Below are 27,732 nucleotides of genomic sequence, written 5' to 3'. Positions count from 1 at the left end.
CCACCTCGGGGGCGGTTCGAAAATGCGGGCCCAGATGGGAGGCCCGCTGGTGCCCAGAGCCTTCCTTCCCTTCACGATGGAGGTAGGTGGTGAGGAAAGCTAATGTTAGTATAGTCGTCGGCTTTGTGTTGAGGGAGTAGAGAGCACTCTTCAAGGAGAGATCTTAAAAAGCAAATAAAACAACTTTCCATACTATAATTGCTATTAATGGAAAGAAACCTACCCTGCTGAATTAAGTAGTTCAAAACTGCTTGTTCATTATCGGGAGCTCCCTCACTACAAGGAGGGGAAAGAAAATGTGAAAACAAAAACCAAAATCAAGAAGCCTCCTTGACTGGCCGCCGAAGTGTCTAGGAGGCACCTGCCGGGCCAGGAAGCATTCCGCCCTCCCAGCCTCTAGCGCTCCAAGAAAGCTCGAACAGCAGACAAGCAAAGCCAAAACAAAAACAAACAATAACGAAAACGCTTAAATTCCAAGGAGAAAAAAAAAAAAAAAACGGAGGTGGTCTCCAAATCTGTGCCATGCAGGGCTTGGCTGGGTAACCCACTTAGCTGCTGATCCTGACCTGGTAACAGCAATGAGGCTGACGCCCCCGGCCCCGCTAGGGAGCACAGCCCACAGCTCCCCCTTGCCAGGCGCCCAAGGACCCTCAAGGCGCGGGGCTCACACTTGAAGCCTGGGAACGCTCAGACAGGAAACCCACTTCCTCCTAAGCAGTTTCTTGCTAGCCGGATGAGAGGCGCCCAATTGAAGCAGAATGATCCTCATCTACTAATATCCAGCGTGGCCACAAAGCGACCGGCCATTTACGCCGCCACTTTAGACAAAGATATTTGGTTATTCCCGGGGAAGCAAGTGCACTTTTGCATGGCTGAGCTCCGGGAGGAGGCGAGCCTCAGCCCAGCCTCCCGCCCGCTGGGCTGCGGGCGTCGAGATATTCGCCTCCTCCCGGACAACGAGTTCCACCGGGGTTCAGACTCAGTTCCACTCTGCAACGGATCTGCGGGCGCTCACGCGGCTCCCCGCCCGGGCTTCCACTGAAGCATCGGAAGGGAAAACTGCGGGGATCTGAGCTGGGGTGCTGGGACTGGGATGTCCTCGGAAAGACAGCACCAGCTTCTGAAGCCGAAGTATCCAGGCCATGGGCAAGGGTCAGGGGCACCAGGTTTGTTCGAGATGGGGCAACTTCCGTGGTGGACTCTCCTGTTAATCCCCCGCACCCTTAGCCTCGTAGCTCAGAGGGCCAGCGGTGTACTTGCCTGGGCCGGCAAAAGGGGTGGAGAAAGGGAGCGGCGGGGGGGGGTGGGCTGGGGGGGCTGGTCCGCTAGGGAGCCAGGAGCTTGGTGGGGGGTGGCGCGGGGATCGGTGACAGCCTCCCGGAGGCAGTCGTTCCCTTACTCAGCTCCCCCTCCGCCCGCTGGGATTCTCTCGGGTAAGGGGAAAGGGGGCGGGGAGCAGAGGTGTCCCTCTGACGGCGGCGGCAGAAGAAGCAGACAGACTGACAGACACATAGACCAACAGTGCAGCCCCAGGGTTCATCCCCAGACTCGCACACTCTTTTGGTGGTGACTGGGGCTCAGCGCAGCGAAGCCCGATGTGGTCCGGAGGCGGTGGGAAGGCGCGGGGCTGGGAGGCCGCAGCGGGAGGGAGGAGCAGCCCCGGCAGGCTCAGGTGAAACCCCGCTCCCTGCTCCTCAGCCCCCTTCTCCCCCAAAGGCCAGCCCCTGACCCCGGAACCCCGACCGAATTGGACCGCGGTTCCACTTTGTAACTCCCCAAGTTGGTTGCAAAGCAGTATTCACCTTCCGTTCTCCTTTCCATCCCTCCCCTTGGGTTATTCTCTACCCCACCTCTGGCCCTCCCGCTCCCGGTTCCCTCCTCCTTTCCCTCCCCCGCCTTTTCCTCGCGCGCCACAGGCACCCCACAAAAATGGGGGTGGGGGTGTCCAAGGGAGGGGGAAAGTAATGCTTTGGTTCTCTCTCTCTCTCTCTCTCTCTCTCTCTCTCTCCTTCTTTCTCTCTTTGAGACCTAAAAATCTTGACAAGTGAAGCTTAAAGGTGTTTACCTTGTCATCAGCATGTAAGCTAATTATCTCGGGCAAGATGTAGGCTTCTATTGTCTTGTTGCTTTAGCGCTTATGCCCCGCCTCTGGTGGCTGCCTAAAACCTGGCGCCGGGCTAAAACAAACGCGAGGCAGCCCCCGAGCCTCCACTCAAGCCAATTAAGGCGGACTCGGTCCACTCCGTTACGTGTACATCCAACAAGATCGGCGTTAAGGTAACACCAGAATATTTGGCAAAGGGAGAAAAAAAAAGTAGCGAGGCTTCGCCTTCCCCCTCTCCCTTTTTTTTTCCTCCTCTTCCTTCCTCCTCCAGCCGACGCCGAATCATGTCGATGAGTCCAAAGCACACGACTCCGTTCTCAGTGTCTGACATCTTGAGTCCCCTGGAGGAAAGCTACAAGAAAGTGGGCATGGAGGGCGGCGGCCTCGGGGCTCCGCTCGCAGCGTACAGACAGGGCCAGGCGGCCCCGCCGGCCGCAGCCATGCAGCAGCACGCCGTGGGGCACCACGGCGCCGTCACCGCCGCCTACCACATGACGGCGGCGGGGGTGCCCCAGCTCTCGCACTCCGCCGTGGGGGGCTACTGCAACGGCAACCTGGGCAACATGAGCGAGCTGCCGCCTTACCAGGACACCATGCGGAACAGCGCTTCGGGCCCCGGATGGTACGGCGCCAACCCAGATCCGCGCTTCCCCGCCAGTAAGTGAGGCCGCCCCGCCGCGGGGCCGCGGGCTGAGCACCAGAGACGCGGTCGGCGCGGCCCGCGAGGTGCGGCGCCCGCCGGTGGCGCTGGGCATCGGGGTGGGCAGTCGAACAGCCTTGTGTAGGAGTGGGGTGAGGGCGCTGGACTTTCTTCCCCCCGCTGGGCAAGGGTTTCAAAGGAGGCACTTAGAAGAGTTGGGGTCCTGCGGACGGGTGCTAGCACCCGACCACCGCAGGCACCAAGGACAGACTTGATGCTGAAGACTTCAGGGAGCTAAGGGAGGCCCACCCGGGACTCGGCTAGGGAGGCTAGGAACTCGGGCCAGAGGAGTTAGGGACCAGGAGGAGCGAGTAGAGAGAGCCGCCCTGCTGGGATGCATCCCGGGTGGGCTGCCTCGATTTCTAAAAGTCTCCCTCTGGGTGGGTTGGGAGGGCGCGCAGCTCTGGAGGAGGCTCTACGTGGGTCGGGCGGGTGGGTGCCCTCACCTAGAGCCTGCAAGAGAGAAAGCCAGAGAGGCCAAGCGCCTGGAAGCTGGGGCGTTTGTAAGTGAAAACTCCCTTTTGTTAAGCTTCTGAACTTGGGGGTCTACCGTCTGACCCCAGCTCTCTGCACCCTTGGGTCTCCCACCTGGCTTGGGCACGAAAGGAGTCAAAGCAACCCTTTTCCCTCACTGCACATTCTGGGTCTAAAGGGACACTGACACCGATGAGGAGTAGCTAGACTTTAAACCCTTAAGCAGTTCGACGGCACGGCCCGATAGCTGGGCCTCTTTTGGGAAAGAGCACTAGGCGGCCTAGGTGAGGAGGATGCCGTCGAAAGTTGGGGCCGGCGGGCCAAGGGCACAGAAAGCGGGGTTGCCCCGGACCCGGCCCCAGCCGACCGCTGTGCGTTTGTCGCTTACAGTCTCCCGCTTCATGGGCCCGGCGAGCGGCATGAATATGAGCGGCATGGGCGGCCTGGGCTCGCTGGGGGACGTGAGCAAGAACATGGCCCCGCTGCCCAGTGCGCCCCGCCGGAAGCGCCGGGTGCTCTTCTCCCAGGCGCAGGTGTACGAGCTCGAGCGACGTTTCAAGCAGCAGAAGTACCTGTCGGCGCCGGAGCGCGAGCATCTGGCCAGCATGATTCACCTGACACCCACGCAGGTCAAGATCTGGTTCCAGAACCACCGCTACAAGATGAAGCGCCAGGCTAAGGACAAGGCGGCGCAGCAGCAACTGCAGCAGGACAGCGGCGGCGGCGGAGGCGGCGGTGGCGGTGCGGGATGCCCGCAGCAGCAGCAAGCTCAGCAGCAGTCGCCGCGCCGGGTGGCCGTGCCAGTCCTAGTCAAAGACGGCAAACCCTGCCAGGCGGGCGCCCCTGCCCCGGGAGCCGCCAGCCTGCAAAGCCACGCGCAGCAACAAGCTCAGCAGCAGGCGCAGGCGGCGCAAGCGGCTGCCGCGGCCATTTCGGTGGGCAGCGGTGGCGCGGGTCTAGGAGCACACCCAGGCCACCAGCCGGGCAGTGCAGGGCAGTCCCCGGACCTGGCGCACCACGCAGCCAGCCCCGCAGGGCTGCAGGGCCAGGTCTCCAGCCTATCCCATCTGAACTCCTCGGGCTCGGACTATGGCGCCATGTCTTGCTCTACCTTGCTTTATGGTCGGACCTGGTGAGACGTGGGATGCGCTTGAGCCCCGCGCGACCTCAACGCTTCCCCTCTGCCTTCCGCAAAGACCACCATTCGCCCGCTGCTCCACGCGCTTCTACTTTTCTTAAGAACCTGTTTATGTTTAGACCAAGGAAAAGTACACAAAGACCAAACTGCTGGACGACTTCTTCTTCTTCTTCTTCTTCTTCTTCTTCTTCTTCTTCTTCTTCTTCTTCTTCTTCTTCTTCTTCTTCTTCTTCTTCTTCTTCTTCTTCTNCTCCTCCTCCTCCTCCTCCTCCTCCTCCTCCTTCTTGTCCCCGCTCCTCCTTTTCTTTCTCCCCCTCCTCTTCCATGTTTTCTTCTTCTTTCTTCCTTCATCTTTCCCCCTTTCCTTTCTCTTTCCTATCTAAAACTTGCGGACTTTTTGTTTTTTTACATAAAAAGAAAATAGAAACAGCCAAGCAAATTCAACCCTTTACGGATTCTTTAAACAGAGAAGGACAGAGAACAAATTTGGGGTGTCTTTCTGGTAGTTCAAATGGGTTCGCAAGCTTAGGCATGGCACAGTTTTGGAGCCTGTTCTATGCTTCCATGGCCCTGAACTCTAAAGACGGAAAACTTTCTGTGGATGCACCCTGCCAGCAAAGTGAGCTTGCTTGTAAATACCAGGATTTTTCGTTTGTTTGTATGTTTCAGAAGGGAGGACAGACGCTGGAGATAGGAAAGAGTCTTCAGCATAACCCATTTGTACCTGACACAAAGGAAGTGTCCCCTCCCAGGCGCCCTCTGGCCCTACAGGTTCAGTCCAGGCTGGCCTTTCAGAAAATTGTTTTAGGTTTGATGTGAACTTGTAGCTGTAAAATGCTGTTAAAAGTTGGACTAAATGCCTAGTTTTTAGTAACCTGTACATTATGTTGTAAAAAGAACCCCAGTCCCAGTCCCTAGCCCCTCACTTTTCAAAGGGGCATTGACAAACCTGTGTATATTATTTGGCAGTTTGGTATTTGCAGCACCAATCCTTTTTTTTTTTTTTTCTGTTGTAACTTATGTAGATATTTGGCTTAAATATAGTTCCTAAGAAGCTTCTAATAAATTATACGGATTAAAAAAGATGTTTTTTTTTTTCTGATTAAAACCCTTTTCTTTTTGTTTGGTTTTGATTTGGCTTTTAATGGGTTCGGGAAGGCGGTTGGAATTAAACCTGATGGGATCCAAATTCGTGGGTTTGAGTTCAGCATTCTGACTCAGGTAAGGAAGTCAATTCCAGAGTTTCTATTCAAAAGAAAAAGGAATTTTGCTCAGTTTTGAACGTTAGTGGAACCAAAACTTAAGCAGTCCCGAGACTATTTCATAGAGAGTGAAAAGTAAACTAGTTCTCAGGAAGGGAGAAGTAAAGGAAGAAACAGGAAAAGGGGGGCTTTTTTTTTTTAAGAGTCAAGCTTTCCTGGTTTTGTTTTTGCTTTAGTTTTGTTTGTTTCCGTTTTGGGGGGAAGCCTCAAAAGCTGGTTTTACACATCTGAGCCACCCACTTAAAATAACTCCAAAGGAACCATCAGTTTTAGTAAATAGATTGCTTTTGTACATTTGCATGCCAAACCTGTATTTCTAATTCTCACCCAAACTCCTCACCCTTAGATTCTGTTTGGTGGCTGGTTTCCAAAAGTAAAGAGTTTCTGGGTTTTATTTCAACACTCTAAATGAATAAATAAATAAATAAATAAATAAATAAATAAATAAATAAAGATCCTTCCTGCTCGGGGATCACCAGCTCCCCCTGACCCCCAAGAACTCTCCTTCGTGTATTGTCTCCATGTGGACTTGGTGGCCAGCTTAGGCATGCCTCTCTCTATCAAGACATTGGGGGCTGAGCTTTCTTTATCCCAGTACATTCCATATCTGGAGACATAAATCATTTTAGTAACTATTCTTTCTCCTATCCCCAACTCTCTACCAATTCTCCAAAACAAAACCAAAATCATTTTAACCGCCCTCATCCCCACCTCTGACTTTCATCAGATACATAAAATTGGGGGAAAACCATTCCAGTTGTGGTGGGAGTCGTAGAAGAGTAGTTAAGGGCAGAGACAAAAATTATAGCTCCTTGGGTGAACTGTTGTTGATTTGTATGGTCGCCCCTGGCAAAGTGATACAGGCAAGGCAGCCTGTGGGCAGCAGATGCCAGGTGCCTGCAAGGGTCTGTTATGGCGATTGATGAGCTTTTAGTACAAGGTCACTCTTCACTGAGATATTCAACTATCCCATCTTTCCTCTTTCCATCATCTTCTATCACATTCTGGTTTCAGTTTTTCTCCACTGCATCTCTCCCCCAGAATCTTGGGTTTGGTTTGGTTTGGTGATTGGGTTTTGTTTTGTTTTGTTTTGTTTTAAACACATGGACTTAAATCTGACAGTCTTTTCGCTGATGACCAGGGAATTTCTACCTTGTCGTGCCTTAGTAATGGAAGCTGGTTTCTCTTCCTGAGAAAACCAGTCCTGCCTTTTGGGATATGGCTTCTCATAGCTTGAAGGTACTCTGATATTCTGAAAGGACAGTTGGTTGACTCTCCTGAGAGCCTACAGGTTATGTGTGGGGTTCCTCTTAGCAGACCTCACATTTTGGAAAAAAAAAAAAAACGAAACCAGGAAAGTGTAATTATTTCTGTTGGTGCAAGGAGTGCAGGCAGTGGTTGTTCAGGAGAGGCAGGTGTTGGCAGCTGCTGTTCAACTCCTAAGTGAGGGTTGAGTTTAGCCCGACCAGTTCCACTGGCCAGCACAAGCCCAGACAGGGACAGGGCCTAGCCTGCTCTAGACACAAGCTGCCCTGGCTCTCTGCATTGTAGAAGAGTAACAATATGAGGGTAATGTAGCACTCTGTCTTATCTTCCTTGGGTTAGTTGGAGTTCCTAGCAAATACATTCTTCCCCAGCCGGTTTAGCTTGAAGTCTGTTTACTTGTGCCCCCCCCCCCCCCAGATAGGTGAATTCAGAGGGCCCTGGCAATGAGACCCAACAAACTGGGCTTTGGTCCTCTCTTGTCATCATTCACTCTGATTCCCTCAGCTCCTACCTAGGGAACAAGTGTTAGCTACAGAAGCAATCTTAGGATGCTGACTGGGGCGTGTCTCTTTAGGAAACTAGGAGCTGGGTTTAAGGTGAGCTGGGTTCAAGGTTTAAGTCCCCACAGTTTGGGGACACCTACCACCACACAATCTGCAACCTGATCAGCATCTAGAAGAGGTCTTCTCTTATTTAAGCCTTTCAAAAACTCAGGCTCAGGTCGGTTCTGACCTCCCAGGAAAAGAAAAAAACATTCTGGAGATGCCCTGGCACTGAGCTGGTGGAAGATGGGCAAGCTTTCCCAGTGAGCTGATAGAACAAATGCCCTAGAAACTGCCCCCTGACAAGTATCCCACCCAACCCAGACCGCGATGGCTCAGGCAGTGGGGGGATTTTGCAGACAGCATCCTCCTCTTTGCTCCTCTCCCCCACCCCACCCAACCCTGCCATGTAAACACGAGGACTTTCTCGAGAGCCCTGGAGAGCCGCTCTAGTGGCTTCGGGGCCTGAAACCCCAGGCTTGGCTTGTTTGATGTTTAGCATCCCAAAGCGGCTCCCCACCCCCGCCCCAGCCTGGGAACCCCGAGCTCTGGGGCCGAAGAGAAGGGGAAGCAGTTCTCTCAGCTGGAGGGCGGTGGATTGGCTGGGCTTAGAGAAGTGGCGAAAGCTACAGGACAGAAGCGCCCTGAGTGGGAGAGAAAAGGATCCCGGGTTGGTGCGGCCATCCACTAGGATAGAGGTTGGGTCCTAAAGGCCAAGAGGCAGACGAGGAAAGAAATGTCACAGTTTGTGGGAATACACTGGAGATAGGGCCTAGTCAGGTGGAGATAGCTTGGAGCCCACGAAAACAAGGTAAGCGGTGTCTGGGTCCAGTTAGCGAGCATCGAGACCGAGACCGGCGTTCACGTCTGCGGGGCTATCAGGGCCTCGAGGAGACAGCGCTCCCTGCCACTGCTTAGTGCTTGGCCTTTCGTAGGGATGGACTTGCTTGAGAGTCTTCCAAGAGATTTTTAAGTGCTCTGGACTGGGAGCTCCATTGGCGATGTTTGGATCTGGTTTTGATTTTGAAAGCCCAAGAAGATTCGCAGACTTTCGAGGCCGCACACTCTTCGGGCTGCCCGGAATCTGGGCAGCAATGAGGACTGAGAAGCTGTCTCAAGACCTGAGTCTCTTCTCAGGCGATCCCAGATAAGAGGAAGGAGAGAGAGGTTTTCTGACTTCCAACTCATTAGGGACCAGGTAAGGTCAATGCTTTCTCTATTATGTCTTTATCTTAAAAGCCGGCCAATTTAAGATGGGGTGGGGGTGGGAGGGATACAGAATCTGTGTGAACCATGCTGATATAGGCTAAATGGCTACTGCCTGATGAGCTAAAGTAAACCAGGCAGGAGTTCATTTTTTATAAACAACGAGTTGGGGACGACGTCTTCAATCCGCTAGTATAGCTTCTCCTCCTTCGCATCCCTCCCCAGTTATTAGAGCGAAGCCGGGTGAGCAGACGGTTTTATTAGTGGGGAAGTCCATTGGGAAATGTGAATCTGAGATAACATGATCCTTCCGCTGTTTAGAAGCTTGTTTCAAACGAAAAGACATTGGTATTGGAAGGGATGGAGGTGGTGTTTCCCTTGCTCAGCCTGTTCCCAGATGCCTGGAGCCACCTTCATCCGGTCCTTGCTACTTTACTGGTTGTGTGTGCTTCACTGTACCATTGTGTCTCTGGGGCTTCAGCTCACCTTCAGTGGCACCCAGTTTGGGATCCTGCCTCAACAAAAAGTTTTCTGGTGTCTCCTCAAGTGAGTGGCTTTTGGAAGGTGTGGCCTCTCTGCAGTTACCCTCTCAGCGTCCCAAGGAATTGGTATGGGTGAAAGTAAAGTATGTATTTTATTGAAGGGCTTAGTCAAGGGCAGCATGCATGAACCCTCACCCCTACCCCACACATTTGCATTTCTGAACTTTCTTTGATGATGATGTCTTAAAGGAATGGAGGAAGAGCTAGGTCAGCGAGACTGCACAACCGCTTGCCACATCTGAAACCACAGCTGAAGTGGTGGCTGCATTTCTTTTTGATAGTGACCTAATGCCAACTTGGAGAGTATCTAGGTACACCCCTGGTCTCTGTCCTTCTCATTTGATAACTTCCCATTTTATTTCTGCTTCCTAGATATTTATCTTTATTGTTATGGCTTCTTGCATAATTTTGGGTAACATTTTCCTATTTTAATGTCTTTTTGGTTGGGGGTAGGGGTTCCCAATGTAAGTTTATTGCTGCTGTGTCGTGCCTGAAAGATAAATAAAAACAGAAACAAAACATCGTCAGTGTTAGGACTTGGTAAATTACTCCTTTCCCCTGATTTTAAACATCTGTTTCTACTTACTCTGTATGTAGGTACAAATGTGATGTAGGTATAAATGTGAAAATGGGTGTTTTTATTTATGTGTGTATGATTTTACATGCTTATTCAAAAGATTTTCTAAAAATGAAATTCAAGTACAGAACTGGATGTTACAGAACATATTAGTTAGATAGAAAAAAATTGAATGTATCTATTACCTCAAGACACCAAATGAAGCCTAGTTTCCCTTAAAGATAAACAAAAATTCCTTATTTTGGCCCATTTTCAGCTGGGATGTTTATTTCTTGTCATGTGAAACTCTAGAAGACTGCTTGTGCTCAGAGATGTTGACATCATTTATTAGCAAGGTGCCTGAGACATATCTGTGCACAAGACATCTTACTGGACTGGCAATGTCTACTCATAGATGAGTTGGTAAGAATACTTCCACATAGCAAAGAAAATCAAAACAAGAAACATTTCTGCATTTTATTGATATCAAAGGGTCACTTTGTGTGGGTCTAAACATAGTAGTGGAAATAAGAGCGCCTGTCTGCCTTACTGTTGGTGAAGAGTGAACAAGGCAAACCCTACCCATCCGTGTTCTAGGAAATCTTGTCTTTGCTAGTTAGCACTCAGTTATCAGGAGCAGAGGTTGTTGGTGGAGTGTCTCATTTCTAGGACATTGGGTGATTGCTGTTAAAATTTATTTCAAAACTGTGAGAAATTATCCTGCATATAATGGGAAGAAACCCTTGGGTGCCCCCCCCATGACCCCCACCCTGCCACTTACTGTGCCTGAAATGATTCTGTGAGAAATCACCCGGAAATACCACCTTCTTTCAATTCCCACTTCTCAAAGATGTTGCTTGAGGTTTCCAAAGTGCTAGAGACACAGGCTTATTTAATCTGCATGCCTACTGATTTATCTCATCTCCTACGTACACCGCATACCATGAACACAGGGATGTAAACCTGAGAATTGCCTTAACAATCCTCTGAGCTAGCTGCCTGTTATGCCCTAACTCAAGATACCCAGACAATATTTACTGAGCTGACTATCCTGCCTAGGCTAGAAAGTTGTTAGAGCCCCATAGATCTTTCCCGGAGAACCAGGTTTCTAAATAGCAGAGGCAGGCTACTTCAGAGGATTAATTATCTCTCCAGACCTGGCCACTCCTTGGTGCCTCAAGGTCTGCAGGCCTGTGTAGGGGAAGACAGGAGGTGGGAGGGCAGAAGACTGGCAGCTTATTTTATGTCATGACTTTGCTGGGGGTGGGGTGGGGTGGGAATGCAACCCTGAGTCAAAAGCATGCAGGCATCCCTGCCTCTGGCTAGCCAGCCAGAAGTTGTAGCTAGTTAGCACTAGCATCACCCAGTGTCATTACTTGGCTGTTCTTTACTGCTTCCTGGCTACAATGCTGAGGCTAGCAAGGGTTCAGTCCATTTGGAAAATGCTGCATTAAACCATATCCACATTTGATAGAACGGGTAAAGCTTGGACAACCATAGAGTCAGTCTATCTGCTTCATACTGACATTAAATAGAAGAAAAAAAAAATCCATTGGGAATACTTAACAAGATGCTCACTCTTCCATAGCCTATCATGCAGCACGAGATGGGGATAAAGAAAAAACATCTGGTATCTGTGGTGTTATCCAACCACCTTAGTACTCACCTTCCTAGAGGAAACCTTTCTAGCAAGGACAATGCCACAGCAACACAAAATTAATTTTTAAAAAAATCTTGCCATGGCTTGCCACTCAGATTCTATGGGTTGTGTGACTCTGAAAGTTGGGAGCCTACTGATAATGTAGTTTTTTATTTTATTTTATTTTTTTGTTTGTTTGTTTGGGTTTTCTTCTTCTTCTTCCTGGAAAGGCCAGGAAAGAGCAGAGAGGACTGGGGGAAAAAAGCTAAGGAGAGAGGTGAGAAGATCTGTGCCTGGGCAAAGTGTGTGCTTCTGTCCCTAGTTGTGACATCTGAGAGGTGCTAGATTCAGTGAGTGGACCCAAGTGTTGTGGTGAAGTGGATCAAGGCTGGGTAGGGAGTGTGTGGTTTAAGGGTTAATGATGGTGGAGCTGGTCTGGGGGTAGCTGGGAGGAGCTGTGGGTATGGTGTGTGAGCTCTGGGCCACAACACAATGGTAACGTAATTATCAGGCTGAAATGTGTTCAAATGGCAAGAAGTTGCAAAACAGATAGGTCTTCCAGAGAAGAGGGTGTGCTGGTTACAGAGGCCCGCAGCCATCATCCTCTTTTTTTTTTTTTTCCCAATCCATTTTAAACAAGAGGATCTAGTGAGTGATTCTGATTCAATACACATAATCAGTTTGCAAGTCTTATTTCCATTTGAAAACAGGGCCATTTGCAATCATAAGAGCCGGACACAGAGCGCATTAAGAGCAGATGATGGGCGACAGAATCCGTAGGCAAGGACTAAATATTTTCTTCTAGTCTCAGACCTATGCATCTTTAGTTCCAGTGTATCACCTGTGAGGCTTGTGGGTTTCTAGTCCCAGTGTAACATGAACGAAATATTCCTGTTGGATATATGACTTACTTGCATAAAAATCGGGATTCTGGAATCAGAAAGGGGGCGGGGGATGGCCAGAAAGATTCCATGTTAATTGTGTTCCGCCTTGCTGCTTACCACTAGGTAATACCAGTGTTTTTAAAATGGTGTTGCCTCGGACTAAAGTTCACGAACTTGAACCATGCCGCCCTCTACTTGCGTAGGATACCAACCCCAGACTTGAGGCAGAGGTGCAGAGCCTGGGAGAAAACCTGGGGGGACAACTCGGCGACCTTGACCTTGCAATTCCACAGCTCAAGACATGGGGGCCCTCTGCGGTCTGATGGCTCCAAATTGGTTGTCAGGGTTTCATTGAAAAGTATGAGATCTTGAAATCTCAGAGCTGTTTTACGATGTTTCATTCAGAACCAAGACAAGCGGCTGGCAACAGTCTCCGGCTTTCTGCCTGCTCCCCTCTCCTTCCAAATTCTGCCCAGGGCTTCACGGGAAGCCGCTGCTGCAGCACCTAATCCACAGCCTCAATTCCCCATTCGCCCAGTTCACCATCTGCCCCACCCAAGCGGGTCAAACCAGCTGTGAGTCTCAATTTTTGTTGCTCCAGTCTGACTCCACGATGATACCCCTCCTATGCCTTTAGAAACCACATATGCATTCCTGGTGTGAGCAAGAGTAGAAACTCCGATGAATTCTGAACCCCAGAACATACACATATTAATTCATTAGGTCGGGATACCGATCCAAGAGTTTAACTTGGAAGGATTGCAGCAGCAGCAGCAGCAAACAATAACAACAAAACTTAAAAAAAAAAAAAAAAGCCAGGGGGCGGGGCGGAGGTAGAGGGTCGGGTGGAGAGATACTCAGTGTTAACAGCACCAGCTGTTCTCTCTGAGGACCCGGGTTCAATTCCCAGTACCTACATGGCAGCACCGTGCCTGTCACTCTAGTTTCATGGAATCCAACTCTCTCACACATAGTTGCAGGCAAAATACCAGTGCATATAAAATAAAAATAAATCATTAAAACTTTACAAAAGAAAAATCCAAACCAAAAGTTACCATAGCTGTTTTGATGGGGCAGAAAAAAGACAATTCAGTGTTTTCTCGAGTGAAAATAACTAACTTTCTAACAGTCTGCAACTCTAGTAATAGAGTGTACCTCTTGTGTACCTCCTTTTAGTTTCAAATGGAGGAGGATAAATGGTGAATCTCAGATCGGTGTTTCTTGAACAAGTGTAGTTTTAGAATTCTCTGTAAAGTGTGAAGGTCTCAGGAGAACCAATAGAGTAGTGATAGGGGAGGGTTTCAGTTTTGCTCAATTTTCTGGAAAACTATTCAAAAATCAGAAATGAAGAAGACCCCAGTATTCTCTTTAACAGGCACCAAAGACCACAAGAATCTAAAGACCTCACCACCCCCAGAGCTCCTCCACCACCCCCAGAGCTCCTCCACCACCCCCAGAGCTCCTCCATCACCCCCAGAGCTCCTCCACCACCCCCAGAGCTCCTCCATCACCCCCAGAGCTCCTCCACCACCCCCAGAGCTCTCTATTTTTTTCTCCCCAGAACCTATCCTATGGATACAATTGTCTAGGGGCACAGTCCACTTTGGGAGGAGGGGGTGAGGGAGAAGTGAGGCCTGCTCAGCAGGAAGGGTTCAGACTTTCCACTTCTGCAACCTGGGAGGACAGAGATCCTACAGCTGGGAGGAGGTGAGTATGAGGCTGGGATCAGCAGAACCCAGACTAGTCTTTTCTATTCTGGGACAGAGTGGAGAGTGGGTTTGGCTGGGTAGTACATAGGAACATGGTAACATAGAGCCACAGAGAGCCAGAGCAGCCTCCTGGGGCAGGAAGCTGCAGCTACGCAAGAGATTCACAAACTCACAGCAAACAACAGCAACTCTCGAAGTGGAGGCTGATTTGTGCTTATCCCATTTTGGGGGGCCAAAGGTATCAGGATTAGGATTTCTAGGCCAAGTCTTTAGATGTAGATAGACCTTGAGGGAGGAAAACTTGGCCTGCCTTCCCCCAGGAGTCCCAAGGACCACCTGCAGGTACAGATATTTTTATTCTTGTAGTTAGATGCGACTTTATTGTCACTTTTTCTCCCTGTCCCCTTTACTCTCCATTTCATCATTTCCCTGCCTGTTTTACTTGCTTATTTATCCAATTGCAGACTCAGAGCTGCAGTCTTATTTTGTAGGCAATTCAGTGTCATTTTCTTAATGCCACCACTAAAAGGAAAAGCAGATACATTGGATGGGGTAAACTGTAAGAAATAAAAGCCAGGAAGGTCTACCTGGGAGGGCACTGGGAAGTAAAAAGACCAAAGAGTGGCCAAGGTCTGCCTGTCAGGGGACATGCAAGAAACATGACAGGGAAAGCCTAGAGAACAGGCTAAAGAAATCCCAATAATACCAGGAACGGTAGAGGGAGGAAAGCCCCACAGAAGGCAAGTCTAGGCTGTGCCCGAATAACACCAAGTGGAGGTGGGGGCACATCTGTCTGGAATAGTCTGAGACGGGAGGAGCAACTCTAGAAGATACTGCCAGGGCTTGAGAATAAGAAACATCTTGGCAGGACAAAGCAAAGTATCCTAGTCTCAGCCGCAAGCCCACCCCTTCTAGTCCATCTTGCTAATCCCACTTGACAACACTGTGCTCTGTCTCCCAAGAAGGTACAAATTAGTGGTAACCTGGGAGCAAAGGATGTAATTGTGGGGAGAGATGACAGTAGGTTCTTAAAACAAAACAAAACATTTTTTAAGAAAGAAAGAAAGAAAGAAAGAAAGAAAGAAAGAAAGAAAGAAAGAAAGAAAGAAAGAAAGAAAGAAAGAAAGAAAGAAAGAAAAAGGAAGAAAGTAAAAGAAAGAAAGAGAGAAAGAAAATGGCTTCTGGAAACTTCTGTGGAAACAAACAAACTTTCTTGGAAACATATGTCCCGTTACACCCCTCCCAAGTTGGGAGGCATGCTTTTGAAGAGACTTGAACCCTTTTAGTTCCTGCAAGCATGACCTGGAGGGAACCCTCTTATGAAGGGCCACCCAGCTGTCTAGGAACAGTGTGGGAAGATCGCCTGGGTCTGAGACAGGATCCCACATCATAGCCCCCACTTTGGAGTTCTAAGCTTCCCAAGATGGAAGACCTTGATCCGTTGGGGCGGTGTTTTGGCAGAGGCTGACCCCCACCCCAAAACAATCCAGTTAACCAAACAATAATGACAACAAAATAACGGGCTAGGGCCAGCTGGCTCCGCAGGGTGCACATAGTTTTTGAGCCCAAAGACTGTTCGGGTCTACTGGGAGGGTTCTATGCAGCTACAAGGAAGTCCCCACCCCACTTCGGCCCCCTTAGGGGGCATCTCTGGAGCGCTGGGGCACCGGGACCCTTTCTATTTTAAGGGTCACACACGCTGTGAAGTATTTTAGCTGCATCACAACCTTTTAAATACCCCAGCATGACACTGACTGCCTGAATAAGGACCTCATTTGGGTGGTGACCGGCCGAAGTGCTCATTTGAGACGCTTGGGCGGCTGTGAAGCACCGGCTCGCTCTGCGCCGGCAGGGCCAGCAGGGTGAGGTCTCCGGGAGGGATGGCGGCGGTGCTGGCCGATCTGGGAAGGAGGGAAGTGGTCCAGGCTGCGGGCCGTGGGCGCCTTTCCGCTCAGCTCCAGTAGCCTGAGGTCGTGCGCGTCCGGAGCACAGACTGGGGCGGCTCGGCTGTCGGGCTTTTCTGTGGAAGAACCAGGCTCTGGGGAACAACTCCACCCGACTGGAGCGCATGCAGCTCACACTGCCTTTCCCGTTCCTAGTCTTTGATACTTTTGGAAGCAAAGATTTCCTTCCATCTTTTGGGCGAATTTGTTTCATCTCTCCTAAATTCAGAAACGGAGTCTTCAAAAGTCTTAATGTGTGTGTGTGTGTGTGTGTGTGTGTGTGTGTGTGTGTGTGTGTGTGTTTGTTTGTTTCTAGCGTTCAAATGAATGCGAAGCCACGGATCGAATCCTGTCGCTCATTTGGGGTTCGCGTCTCCCGGTATTTCACACGGAAAACAAAACTTGGGTCTCTCTTATTTGTAGTTGTCCTTAACCTTTACAGCAACTGCTGTAGATGCTGCTCTGTCCATTCTCTAATAGATTTTACCAGGGACGGGTGACAGAGAACTGATTTCTTTTCTATTAGGGTTTAGCACATCTTTGTTGAAGGCCTGTAGAACGACCAGGGATTAGATTTGCATCTCTTAGACGCCCTGTGTGGTCTTTGTGCGAAGCTTGTAACTGTTAAAAATGACTTGTTAGGAAGCGTGTGGGCTCTCAGCGCTCTCCTTTTGACATAAGGATTGAGAAATTCAGATTGGCCCTGTAGGATTTAGCCTGCAGATTCCACCTGAACCCTAAGCAATTAGACCTTAATCTCACTGCAATCATATTTGAGTTAGGATTTGTTGCGCTTTGTTTACTTCAATTAAAAGCAGTGGAATAATTTTTTTTTTCCAGCGTCTAAAGTGAAATCTTCAGGAATAATACCTCAGGACTTCTTAGAAACGGTTTTGGTGGCGATAGGGGATTTTCTTGTGAGCTTTCTTTCTGGCCCTCTTGTCCTTCCCCTCCCCCATTTAAATTATTCCTCTCCTGTTGCTCGCTGTAGTTGCGATCATCTTTCCAGGGGTTGAATTCAGGTCGCGACGGACCGCGTCCAGAGGATACCAGCAAAGAAGGGTGCCCTTGCCCGGAGTGCACGCGGGGGTCGGTGGGGGGAGTCCCAACCAGGGCGCCTGCTCCCAGCTCCACGTGGAGCTTCCTCGCTAGTGCGCGCCCGAAGGCTGCTGCCTTCGTAAGCCCCAGGCAGTGGACACCCACCCGGCACCGCGCCGGTCCTCTTGCGATGGATCAGGGTACCGTCATCGTAGCTCAGGACCATGGAGGACCGGTTCTCACAGTCCCGGAGCCTGGTGGGATGTTGCCTTCAGGCTAACCCGGCTCCCTGGGGGTCGGATGGGGTGGGGCAATCCTCGCTGGTTGGGATTTGGGTTTAGCTTCCGGCCTAAGTCTGGGCTGCCTACAGTTGGCCAGCACCAGGTCTTCCTTGGCCAGGTCCTTTTCTGCACTGGTAGCGGCCTGGCTAGTTTCTGCCCTCTGTCTCCCTAAAGCAAACCAAAGATTCTCAAACACCGAGCTAGCTTCTCTTCTGATCGCCACGCTCCAGAGGCTCAAAGCCTCCAACCAGGCTGAGGGGAGCTGGTCACTCAACCTTCCAGATCTGAGCTATTTAGTCCTTAGGCCGCTCTAAGGGAGTAGCCTGCAGTTATTGTCAAGTCAGTAGAAACCAGGATAGGCGGGGAGTTTATTACCTTCATTGTTTAATCTAGTAAGGCTGCCACTTTGATTTGCTTAGAATATTTCTTCACTTGGGAGATAGCAAGGATTCAGAATTATGACTTCTCCCATTTTGCTCCACAATTTATGGCTCTTGCTCTTCTTAGTTCGTTTGATTCTCTTTACTAAATTGCCTTTCCCAGATAATACTAAAGACAGCCAGCACAGAAAGTAAATGCGAGAACTTCTAACAAGGAGGGCTTCAATACCATTTATTTTTGATCCGATAGAGGCCCGCGCCGCTTTTAAAGGTCACTCTTTAACTTTTAAATAGTTCTTTTGTGACTACTTGCTCAGGGAGGAGATCTTAATTTTTTCCCCCTTTGTTTTTGAGTCCGTCAGAACGAAAAGTTAACTGATACTGTGACTGAAATTCTTTAAGGAGGAAGTACTTGCGTACACTGAGTGTTAAGTACTAAGTGTAGAGCAGTACTTACTGGTTTTAGAAAGAAATTCTTTAGGACAATTGCTATTGCTAGCTACTATGAACATCATTAAGACTGTTTAGGCATCCAAAAATAATTCAGGAATTCTTTTCTGAACTTGGATGTGGAAGACAGAATATAGTTTAAGAGAAAGAGGGAAGGGGGGCAAGGCTATAGTGCTAATCTGTCTGAAATCTACCAAGAGAAATCTTGATGGACTACTGAGGGAGGACCCCAGCTTTAAACCGGCTCTGTGTATAGTTTAGTGGACCCTTTCATTTGTGAACAGGATCTGTATCAAAACCCTAGTGTGACCATGACAATTGGGTAATCACACGCAAGGCATCTTTGCTAATGGAGAGATTCTGTAAATATGTTTCTAGTGAATACAGAGATAACAGTCACAGTGAAAGGGTCAGGTGCCACAAATCATAGATTACTCTGCCAAGGGTTGCCAGCCATCTGAGGTTTGGAAGGACATTAACTGCCTTTGCATTCTCAGAATACTCTCCTCCGTTGGTGATTTCGCTTACTTGACCCTACTTCTGTTATTAAAAAGCTGGCAGGCACAATCAAGGGCAAGCAGGTTGGCTACCTACCCTCCTGGCAGCTCTCCAATAGTCCCATTTAGCTGCCAGGAGAGAGACAGAGGACTGAGTCATCAGTCATGTAATCCTGAAGTAGCATCTAGAAGGTACCAGGAAAACTTTCATGGCAGTTCACAGGTCCCCTGTTCAGCTCTGCTTCTGTATCTTCCGCATCAAATTTGGAACAGATGGGGGAGGGGGGAGGATTCATTCCTAGGAAGGACAGGGAGGGAAGTGGCTTAGATAATGAAATGCTTAAGCAGTTCCTTGAGAAAGTAAGTTGTGTCTTTATAGAGAGCCTCAGCATTGAAAAGTCCCACAGAAGTCGGATTCTGGTTACTGATGGGAACAGAACCCAGGAATTCCCCTTGTTAGGCAGCAGTGAATACAAGTGCAGAGAAAATCAAGTGCTGTCCATAAAATCTGGAGCTACTTCATGTCAGCTGAACAAATTTCTGGCTTACAGCATTTGCTTTAATAAAGGTTGGTTTTTTTTTCTCCCTTCCTTTCCCCCCTAAATCCATTAGAGATTAGGCACTGAACTTTCAGAGAAATGTGAAATTGGGATTATATCAAAAGATTTTTTCCTAGCTCAGGTTTAAACAAGCTAGTACTTGGCAGACAAGAGGCTTTGTAAAATCAAAATACATGTCTTTCACATATCAGTGCTCTGTACAGGAGGCTACAACATGTAGGATGCACCAAGAGAAAGTTCTACCGGTGAGAAATGGCTGCGTAGGTCTCCTTGGTTCAGAGGAGAGACTCTTTTCTCATAGGCTTATTTGGAAGTGGTTTGGGGACCTCAAATTCGGTATCATCACCAAAGGAAAAGCCATAAGTTACTAATAGGCACCAAGACAATTCCGTGGGTGCCCATGGACTTTTCTCAGGGTACAGGTAGGCATGAGAGAGCTTTTAACACTTTTGAACAGAAAAAGAAAGGTACAATTCGCTGAAGTGTGAGTGTTCAGGAGAGCTAGCAAGATATATCCCTTAAAGAATATTTCTACTATTCTAAGTGGGTCTCTAGATGTAAAATGTAAAAAAAAATTAAAAAATTAAAAGCCTCCAAATTTAATTTTCCAAAATTATGTTATCACATTAGTATATTCTTAAGGAACAAAGATAGACATTAGTCATCTACATTACCAAAAAGGGGGAAAATATTTTAAAACCAGATGACAGATATATGCCTTATAATTTAAACGATACTGAATGATGAACAATCTTCCATGTTCATTAAGCAAAAAAGAAGAGAGAATGTCTGTAAAAGTGAATAAAACAGGCTTTTATTGAACAAATATGCCTAACCCCCCATTTTATTAGCTGATAATACAAATCATTACTGGCTCTTGTGCTGAGAGTCATTTTAATGTAATGAATTCATTTTAGACCCTTAATAAAGCAGAGGCTAAAGTCCTCTTGTGACTTTGGGAGGAACTTTCAAGTGGCCCCACCCAAGTTGAAGACATACACTCTTTCTTGCTTCTTAAGTTATGAAGCAGAAAGTTTTGCTCAGGTGCTTTTTCCAGTTTTCCTAACACCCTTCCAGATAAGGTTTCCTTTCAAGATAACAGAGAACAAAAGGCAAGAAGAAATTTAAGCATGTGTGACTTAGGTGGTCACAGTCCATGTCCACAAATTAAAAGTGATAAAGCAACCAGACATAATTTTTGTTTATGTGTGTGTTGTTTATACCTTGGATTGTGCCTGATTCGCAGTATTTGTTGAACACTTTCTTTTTTTTTGTTGTTTTTTTTTCTAGATTTATTTATTTACTATATGCAAGTACACTGTAGTTGTCTTCAGACACACCAGAAGAGAGCATCAGATTTCGTTATGGATGGTTGTGAGCCACCATGTGGTTGCTGGGATTTGAACTCGGGACCTTTGGAAGAGCAATCAGTGCTCTTAACTGCTGAGCCATCTTACCAGCTGTTGAACACTTTCTTACTCAATTCATGAAACTCAATTCATGAAATACCCTTATTATTTTGCTTGTAATTCTTTTCTTCTTCTTCTTCTTCTTCTTCTTCTTCTTCTTCTTCTTCTTCTTCTTCTTCTTCTTCTTCTTCTTCTTCTTTTCTTCTTCTTCTTCTTCTTCTTCTCCTCCTCCTCCTCATTATTATTATTATTATTATTTTAATGGCTTTATCTATCCTATCTTGCTATCCATATTTAGGCACAGTTTTAAGTAATAGTNTCCTCTTCCTCTTCCTCTTCCTCTTCCTCTTCCTCTTCTTCTTCTTCTTCTTCTTCTTCTTCTTCTTCTTCTTCTTCTTCTTCTTCTTCTTCTTTCTTCTTCTTCTTCTTCCTCCTGTCCCCCTTCTCTTTCTCCTCCATCTTCCTCCTTCTTGTTCCTCCTTCCTCCTCCTCTACCTCTTCCTTCTCTTTTTTATTCTAATTTTGAGACAGGGTCTCAGTATAGAGCCCTGGCTATCCTGGAACTCTTAGGCTGATATCAAAGTTACAGAGATCCTCCTGTCTCTGCCTCTTGAGTGTGGGGACTAATGATACGCACCACTATGCTGGACTGTGGTATTTTCTTCTTTTAATGTTAACAAAACAAATAAGATTTTAGGCAGTTTTGATAAATAAAAACAAACAAAAATGACAAGAAAAAAAAGTCCATCTTTTGCCAGTTGGTAAGAGAGAAACCTGGTGTCTTCCTACCTGAATTATGATTGGCATGATACTGTTTTGTTTGAAACAAACAAAAAATTCCAGATGTAACATAGCAAGGATTTTAAAAAAAGAAATAACTTGGAAAACCTTAATCTTTTATTACATTTGAGATGTAAACTCACTGCAGAACGCCCATCATTTAAGACCTTACCATCCTAAAGAATGACTTCTTCTGAAGCAATCAAGTTCACAAACACGGTACCTCTTTATCAGATAAATTTGGAAACTGATTGGCATGGCCTTGTTAACTAAAAAAAAAAAATAAATAAATAAATAAATAAATAAATGCAAGCGCCGGTTGTTATTCACAATCCCACATAAGGCTGTTTTTAGGAAGGTGGTCCAGTGACCACAATTACACACTGCACTGTGTTCCCGACCTCCATCCCTACATGAGTTCTCTTCACAGCTTAGTGTGTAGCTTGGGGCACAGTGGAATCAATGGAGTGAATGGTGGTGGGTTCCTGAGTTTAGAAGGTGGCCTTAGGCCTGTTCCTTCTCTTAGCCCAATGAGCTACTGGAAGACCTCCTTGTTGATTTAGAGGCCTGGCTCAAGATTCTTTACAGTTTTGAAGGGTGAGCATGAGGGTGTCATTTCATGTCATCATTCACTGACGAATAGGAAAGTATCATTTCAAGTGGAAAATATATGTTTATGTACCAAGCACATCCCTAGCATCCCTTAAGCAGTCTCTCATAGCAGACATTTGTATCTGGGTGGTGATTACCCACCAAGAAGGACAATCCTGGAAAGAGGCAAACAGTAATAGTGACAGTACCCCAGAAAGACTAAATCTTACCTCTGCGTTCCAGTTGGTTAAAGCACTCGATGTACAGGTGGTGTTGATATCTAAATAAGCATTTACAGACTTCACAGATTCCGAGTAGGCTTTCAAGATGTCTTCCTAGTAAGACATGGGGGGGGGGTACAGTTGTGTACTCTCAGCACTTGGGAGGCTGAGGAAGGAGGATCAGCTGTTCAAGGTCAACCTCGGCAACATCATGAGTTCAAGGCCCGAGCTACAAGAGACTTGTCTTTAAAACCAACCAAAAAAAAAATAAAAAATAAAAAACGAATGGAGCCACTAAGAGAAATCTCTTTACCAATGTCTAGAACAAACACTGGCTTAAAAAAAAATAATTCAAGAATTCACCTCTTCATTCACATGAAGGCAGGAGTTGGTATTCGCAAACCTGATATCAAAGTTCAATTCACGACCATGGGAAAGTGATTTAATAGTTCTACTTGGGAGAAGTGGTTGGTAAAAATCTCAAACCAAGTTGTTTCATTCTGTTGTTGATACATCCAGTTTAGAAGTTATACTAGAAAAGCTAGGGGTATCATCCCAAGACAGATGTTGTCATAAGAAAATACAGAAGTCTAGGTATCGACTCATTTATTCAGCCAATAAATATTAATCGCATGCTTACCCAGTCAAAGTACCAAACATGGAGAGAAAGCTAGATCTTTGATCACAAAAACACTGTGTGAGCAATATAGGAGAAGAAGAACTGAGTGGGTGTGTATATTTTTGTAATGGAAGACTAGTAGTGTAGTTTCAGGAAGAAGGCTATAGAAGCCAATTGACTTGTCTGATCATTTAACGGTTTAGTCTTTGAAAGACGTTGAGGGAACTTGCTGTATCTCCCTGAGCCAACATTGGATCCCTCCTAATGTTTACGCATTACTTCATCTTAGTGCTTTTTATTTACTTAGACTTAAAAAAAACAAACAAACAGTTTTAAGGAGGATAGAAGCTTGGCAGAGATTACCCTTCAAGGTGTGATTTAGATACAATTCCATCTTTTTTTCTCCATGCTTGCCTCACGGAGCTGCCATTAAGGTAGGATGCTGGTTGTTTTGAAGTGGTGGACTGACTCACTGCCCCCATGGTCATACTGTATCCACGGATGAACAAATACAGGAGTGGAATTTAGTCACTTTCTACGTCTACTCAGATCAATGGACAATTTAAGCTATAATGTTCCAGTATAAGATGATTCTGTTTGACTCAGGTCTTAGAAAGGGTAGTAGCCTACCAAATTATAGCAGTTACAATGGCAAAAAGTACGAAGCTGCTAATAATAGCTCCTCATTTTAGCACGTGTATGTCTTTGGAAACTTCCTGTTACATAATGCCTCTGCCCCCTCTCTTGATTAAAGGCTGTGTACCTTAGTCATATATCTCCTAGCGCTCTTGGAGCTTCATGGGTTTGTACCTACAAAACGTTGTAGCAGGACCATTACTATGCCTCAGAGACGTGCAGGGGGCCCCGGGGCAAATAAAAAAAATTGTTTTTGAATGCACACCATGTGTGAAGTTGATGAAAATTCATGACATCTCTATCAGGGCTGTTTCAGCTTACGTCAACAGAAAGGTGAGTGCAAATAATTTCATTTAATATTTTAAATTCTGGACTCTTTCCCATTGCAAAGAATCCATGCAAGTTCTATGTTTTGGCTCTGTTCTGTTTAGTTAGTCTGATTTTAAAAAGTAAAGAAAACAAAAAAACAGTTCCTGATTGTTTTTTAGAACTTCTCATTTGCCCAGATATACAGTCTTTAAAGAGGAACTGAAACGTGGCTTGGGAATATAGTCACCAAATGCAAATATGCAAAATACACTCGAAAGACCACATGAGGACCGTTAACATTTATTACTTTTTTTTTTAAGGTGTAGAAATGTCTTCAAATTTATCTTTTAAAATAGAAATAAAATATTCGAGAAACTCTTAGAAAATAAAAAAAACCAAAGGCTGCAGATATAGTGATCAGCTGTTATTAAGTAAAAATCTATTGAAAGCCAGATAAAAGGCATTGTGTAGTGGGTCCCCGACGAAAACTGGGAAAACAAGAGCATCACAGTTAATTAGAACCAATCAAGGGGATGCTTTGCAACACCTTTCACACCAGTGCAACATCTGATCTCCATAGTCTACATTTCCCACAGTTCTGTAGAAAGAAGGATGGGGAGAAAATGTTTGACTCATTACACTCCACGACACAGTTGAATTTCACTTTCTTTTAATTCTTTTAAAGTAACTGTTATGGAAATAAAATCTTGGAAAAAGAATCCCACAAATGTCATTTTATGTGTGCTTTAGGATAATCTGACTTAAATTTTGTTTTAATTTTACATGTATTTTTGTGTGGGAGAAAAACACTTATTTTAAAAATAAAATTTAGACCATAAATTTGAGTTATTAAATACTTTTTGTATAAGTACTAAGTAGTGGCGAGGAACCGAGCCTTTCTTGAGTCACAAGAGTCCAGGGATATTATGAATGATTAATGTACTGCAAGTAAGTATCATGTTACATTTCTTCTTGGATTAACACAGTACTGAACTAAGTTAACCATGTAACAACAACATCACACATTATCTTAAAAAGAACAGATAGGACTGAACACTATCCCATTTTCACAACTTATTCAGTGTTTGCTTCTACCCAGAGCACATTAAGTTTCAGTTGATTTATAATTCTTAGGAAAAAAGAAAAAAACATCACCAGGGGAATAATACTACTTTCAGGCTGTTTTCAAGAAGTTCACAGTGTGTTTGTTGTAAGCCATATTTGGTTTCTTTTTCATTTTAAAATTTTTGCCATGTAGCCCACATCAAAAAAAAAATCTGCGTTTTTGTTATTATTGTTAGTCATCCAATAGGAAAGGTGAGTGTTGTGAACCGCCAAGGTACTTCATAACATTTGAAAAATGACATAAGGAAAATTATGCACACGTTTTGACAATAGCTGGTTGTCAAGTTTTGCCCTCTTTAGAAAGCTAATTTGTGAATGGGCTAGCCTGTTTTGGAGGCAAAACTAGGCATAAAACTAGTGCTGTAGATGTAAGTGAGATGTCTTAGGTAGGCACCCACGTCCCGGTCCCCAGTGTTTACAAAGCATTGCTTGTTATTGAAGATGCTCTCAGACTCGGCAGCTACCTCCTGGTAGATTGAATCATGCTTTGGAAGAAAGCTAAAGCTGTCTGGTGTGCGCTGTTTAGTTTTTATTTATTTTGCTCTGGTCTGCATGTTGTCTCCTCCTACAGCACGCAAGATGTGGTGTTCCCCCTCTGCCTCATCCCCAGATCTCAAAAAATAAAGTAAGGAAAAGTGAAAGGCCTTTGCTAAATACTCCCTTTCTTGAAAACACATATGCCTGTAGAAAGAAAGCAAGTTCCGAGAATCCTCTTCTCTCTAGTACTAAAGTTTCTTTTCCTCTTTGGACAGATTTATTCCCCAGCACAGCAAGAGGAAGCGCCTGTGACCCTTTTCAAACTTACTCTCCACTCCGCTTATGGAGACCATCAGCTGCAGGACAAATATTTTAGTTTGGATATGCATGTCACAATTAATAATAAAAAGGTACGTTGGGGTGTGATTTCTTTTTCCTTCTAAGCACACAGTCACTCTCACAAGATGGCTGTGTTTGTCCTCCAGGGAGAGCTGCGAATTCTGCTCCCACACAAACTGCTTTCTAACTATAAGCCCACAATTTGATTAGTAGGGATTGGGATAATCATGGTCTAAAATGTGCATTACAAAAACTCTGCTTATCCCTAAAAAAAAAATCAGTATTTCTTAAAGCAAACAATTTAAGTAGAAAAGTCATTTGATAAAAATAATTGGTTCAGCTGAGACAGGGCTCACATTCTTCTGCCAGATAATGCTTCAGTGGCGACTCTACCCTCAATGGTATTCATTAGACACAGTTCTCATTCAGCTTTAAGTCCTGGGGTGGGGGGAGTGGATTAGCTTAAAAATAATTTTAAAGAAGTAAACAAATGCAGGAGTAAGGAGGAATAAAAATCTCTATCACACCGACTTTATGTCATTTAGTTCCTTAAAAATTGTCTCAAGGGGTAGGAGTGTCCTGCGTATAGTGCCGGGACAAGGATGCCTTTTAAACTGGAGAACTTAAAGAAGTTTGCTTAGCAGATGGTAGGTTAACTGAGCCATAAAAACGATCCAGATTGCAATATTAGGAGAGAACCTAAAATTGTATGAACTTTAAAAATTGTGTTATACTAGTCTTTAATAAATAGCACCTTTGGAATTATGGTAAAACTGTCACGAGCAACTTCTGGGACTCTCAAGTCCAGGAGAATATTAACTTTTTTAAGTTTTGTGGGTTTTTTTTGTTTTTTGGATTTTTTGGCTTTCCTAACTGGGAGAATTAGGAAAAATTACATACTTTAAGATTGTCTCCAGGCAGTGGTCCTATATAGATGGTATGTCTATAAAGCAAAAGCTTATAAACAGATTGACTAACAACTATACTGTTATGATTACTATTGTTTGATTTGGTAGATAGCCAACCAATATACAATGGGTATAAAAAATTGTGCAGATTCTTAGCAATATCACAAAATGTTCTTTAACTAGTTCAGCATTTAATTGAAAAGCCCCTTGCATGTGATTCACTCAGCCATCTCTCTTCAGACTTACATGCACTTAAATTTTACAGATCAGCTAATGTTTTTCGCTACACATTGTATCAAGGTGAAGACAGTCTGTGGCAAGCTAAACTGAGTTCATGACATTTAACACTATTTTTAGTTGTTCTAATTCAGATACAATGCTATTGTCAATTTGCTGAAGTTACAAACATTTTTTACTGAAACATCCCAGTATTGAAAACAATACTATGGTGCTGATAATTATTCACTTTCTTGGCTACTTTATCTTACACACTTTTTAATCTTTTTAGAAACACAATTATGCATTATTTTAAAGGGACAAGAAAATAAATGCAGTTAGGACCCAAAATGATCTCTTTTACTCTGGTGAAAGGAAATTCAACCCCCTTGTCAGGGAGTCCCTTCCTTGAGTTCAGTGTATCTATCTTGTATATAAAGTGAGTTGACAAAATTAACTAGTGAACACAAAGCAAAATGAGAAATCAACGGAGAGAACAGCCAAGCAGGAACAAGGAAGAGTCTCAGGAAATGATATTTTCCCATCAGTGGATAGGCATGCATACATTAAAGGTATAAAAGGCAGCAGGAGGAGAAACAAAAGCTGAACGCTAAGGATCCTGCAAGTCTGAATTAACAAATGGGGGAAAAATGAAATCATTCTGCTTAAACTTGCTCACCAATAAAAGGAGCACCGCCTTTGTTAAATATGCTCGGTGTGATTATCAAGCAAAATTTTTTTCTCCCAGACATCTATGAATAAAACATGCAGTTTGAGCATTAGGTAAACAAACAATAAATGGATGAGTTCAGTTGCAACATAACAACATTTTATTTAGAAAACATATATAATCATATTTGTATTGGCAATCCAAATTTAATGACTTCTTTGAGTAAAGGCACAATGCCTTATAAAAACAGCTACTGCTTAT

General features: G+C 45.6%; 1 protein-coding gene and 1 long non-coding RNA gene across 4 annotated transcripts in view; both read left to right on the top strand.

Moving 5' to 3' along the window:
* Positions 1-566: 566 nt before the first annotated feature.
* On the top strand, positions 567-5,499 carry Nkx2-1 (NK2 homeobox 1). Of its 3 annotated transcripts, XM_021179509.1 has the most exons (4): positions 1,597-1,672; positions 2,133-2,277; positions 2,376-2,761; positions 3,669-4,556. In XM_021179509.1, the coding sequence occupies exons 2-4, from the start codon at positions 2,138-2,140 to the stop codon at positions 4,412-4,414; spliced, it is 1,272 nt and encodes a 423-aa protein (XP_021035168.1). In that variant the 5' UTR covers positions 1,597-1,672; positions 2,133-2,137; the 3' UTR covers positions 4,415-4,556. The 3 variants fall into 3 exon arrangements, with proteins under 3 accessions (XP_021035170.1, XP_021035169.1, XP_021035168.1); XM_021179511.1 differs by lacking the exons at positions 1,597-1,672; positions 2,133-2,277 and adding an exon at positions 567-1,166 and having other exon boundaries at positions 3,669-5,499; XM_021179510.1 differs by lacking the exon at positions 2,133-2,277 and having other exon boundaries at positions 1,596-1,672.
* A 2,559-nt stretch (positions 5,500-8,058) lies between these two features.
* The window catches only part of LOC110307464, a 39,483-nt gene continuing 19,809 nt past the window's right edge, over positions 8,059-27,732 (top strand). The window contains exons 1-2 of the long non-coding RNA XR_002379394.1: positions 8,059-8,684; positions 25,614-25,748. This is a non-coding gene — a long non-coding RNA (uncharacterized LOC110307464). The remainder of the gene's footprint in view (positions 8,685-25,613; positions 25,749-27,732) is intronic.

The sequence above is a fragment of the Mus caroli genome, chromosome 12 (assembly GCF_900094665.2).
Source record: "Mus caroli chromosome 12, CAROLI_EIJ_v1.1, whole genome shotgun sequence".
Taxonomy (NCBI): domain Eukaryota; kingdom Metazoa; phylum Chordata; class Mammalia; order Rodentia; family Muridae; genus Mus; species Mus caroli.
This window is presented reverse-complemented; position numbering and strand designations above follow the sequence as displayed.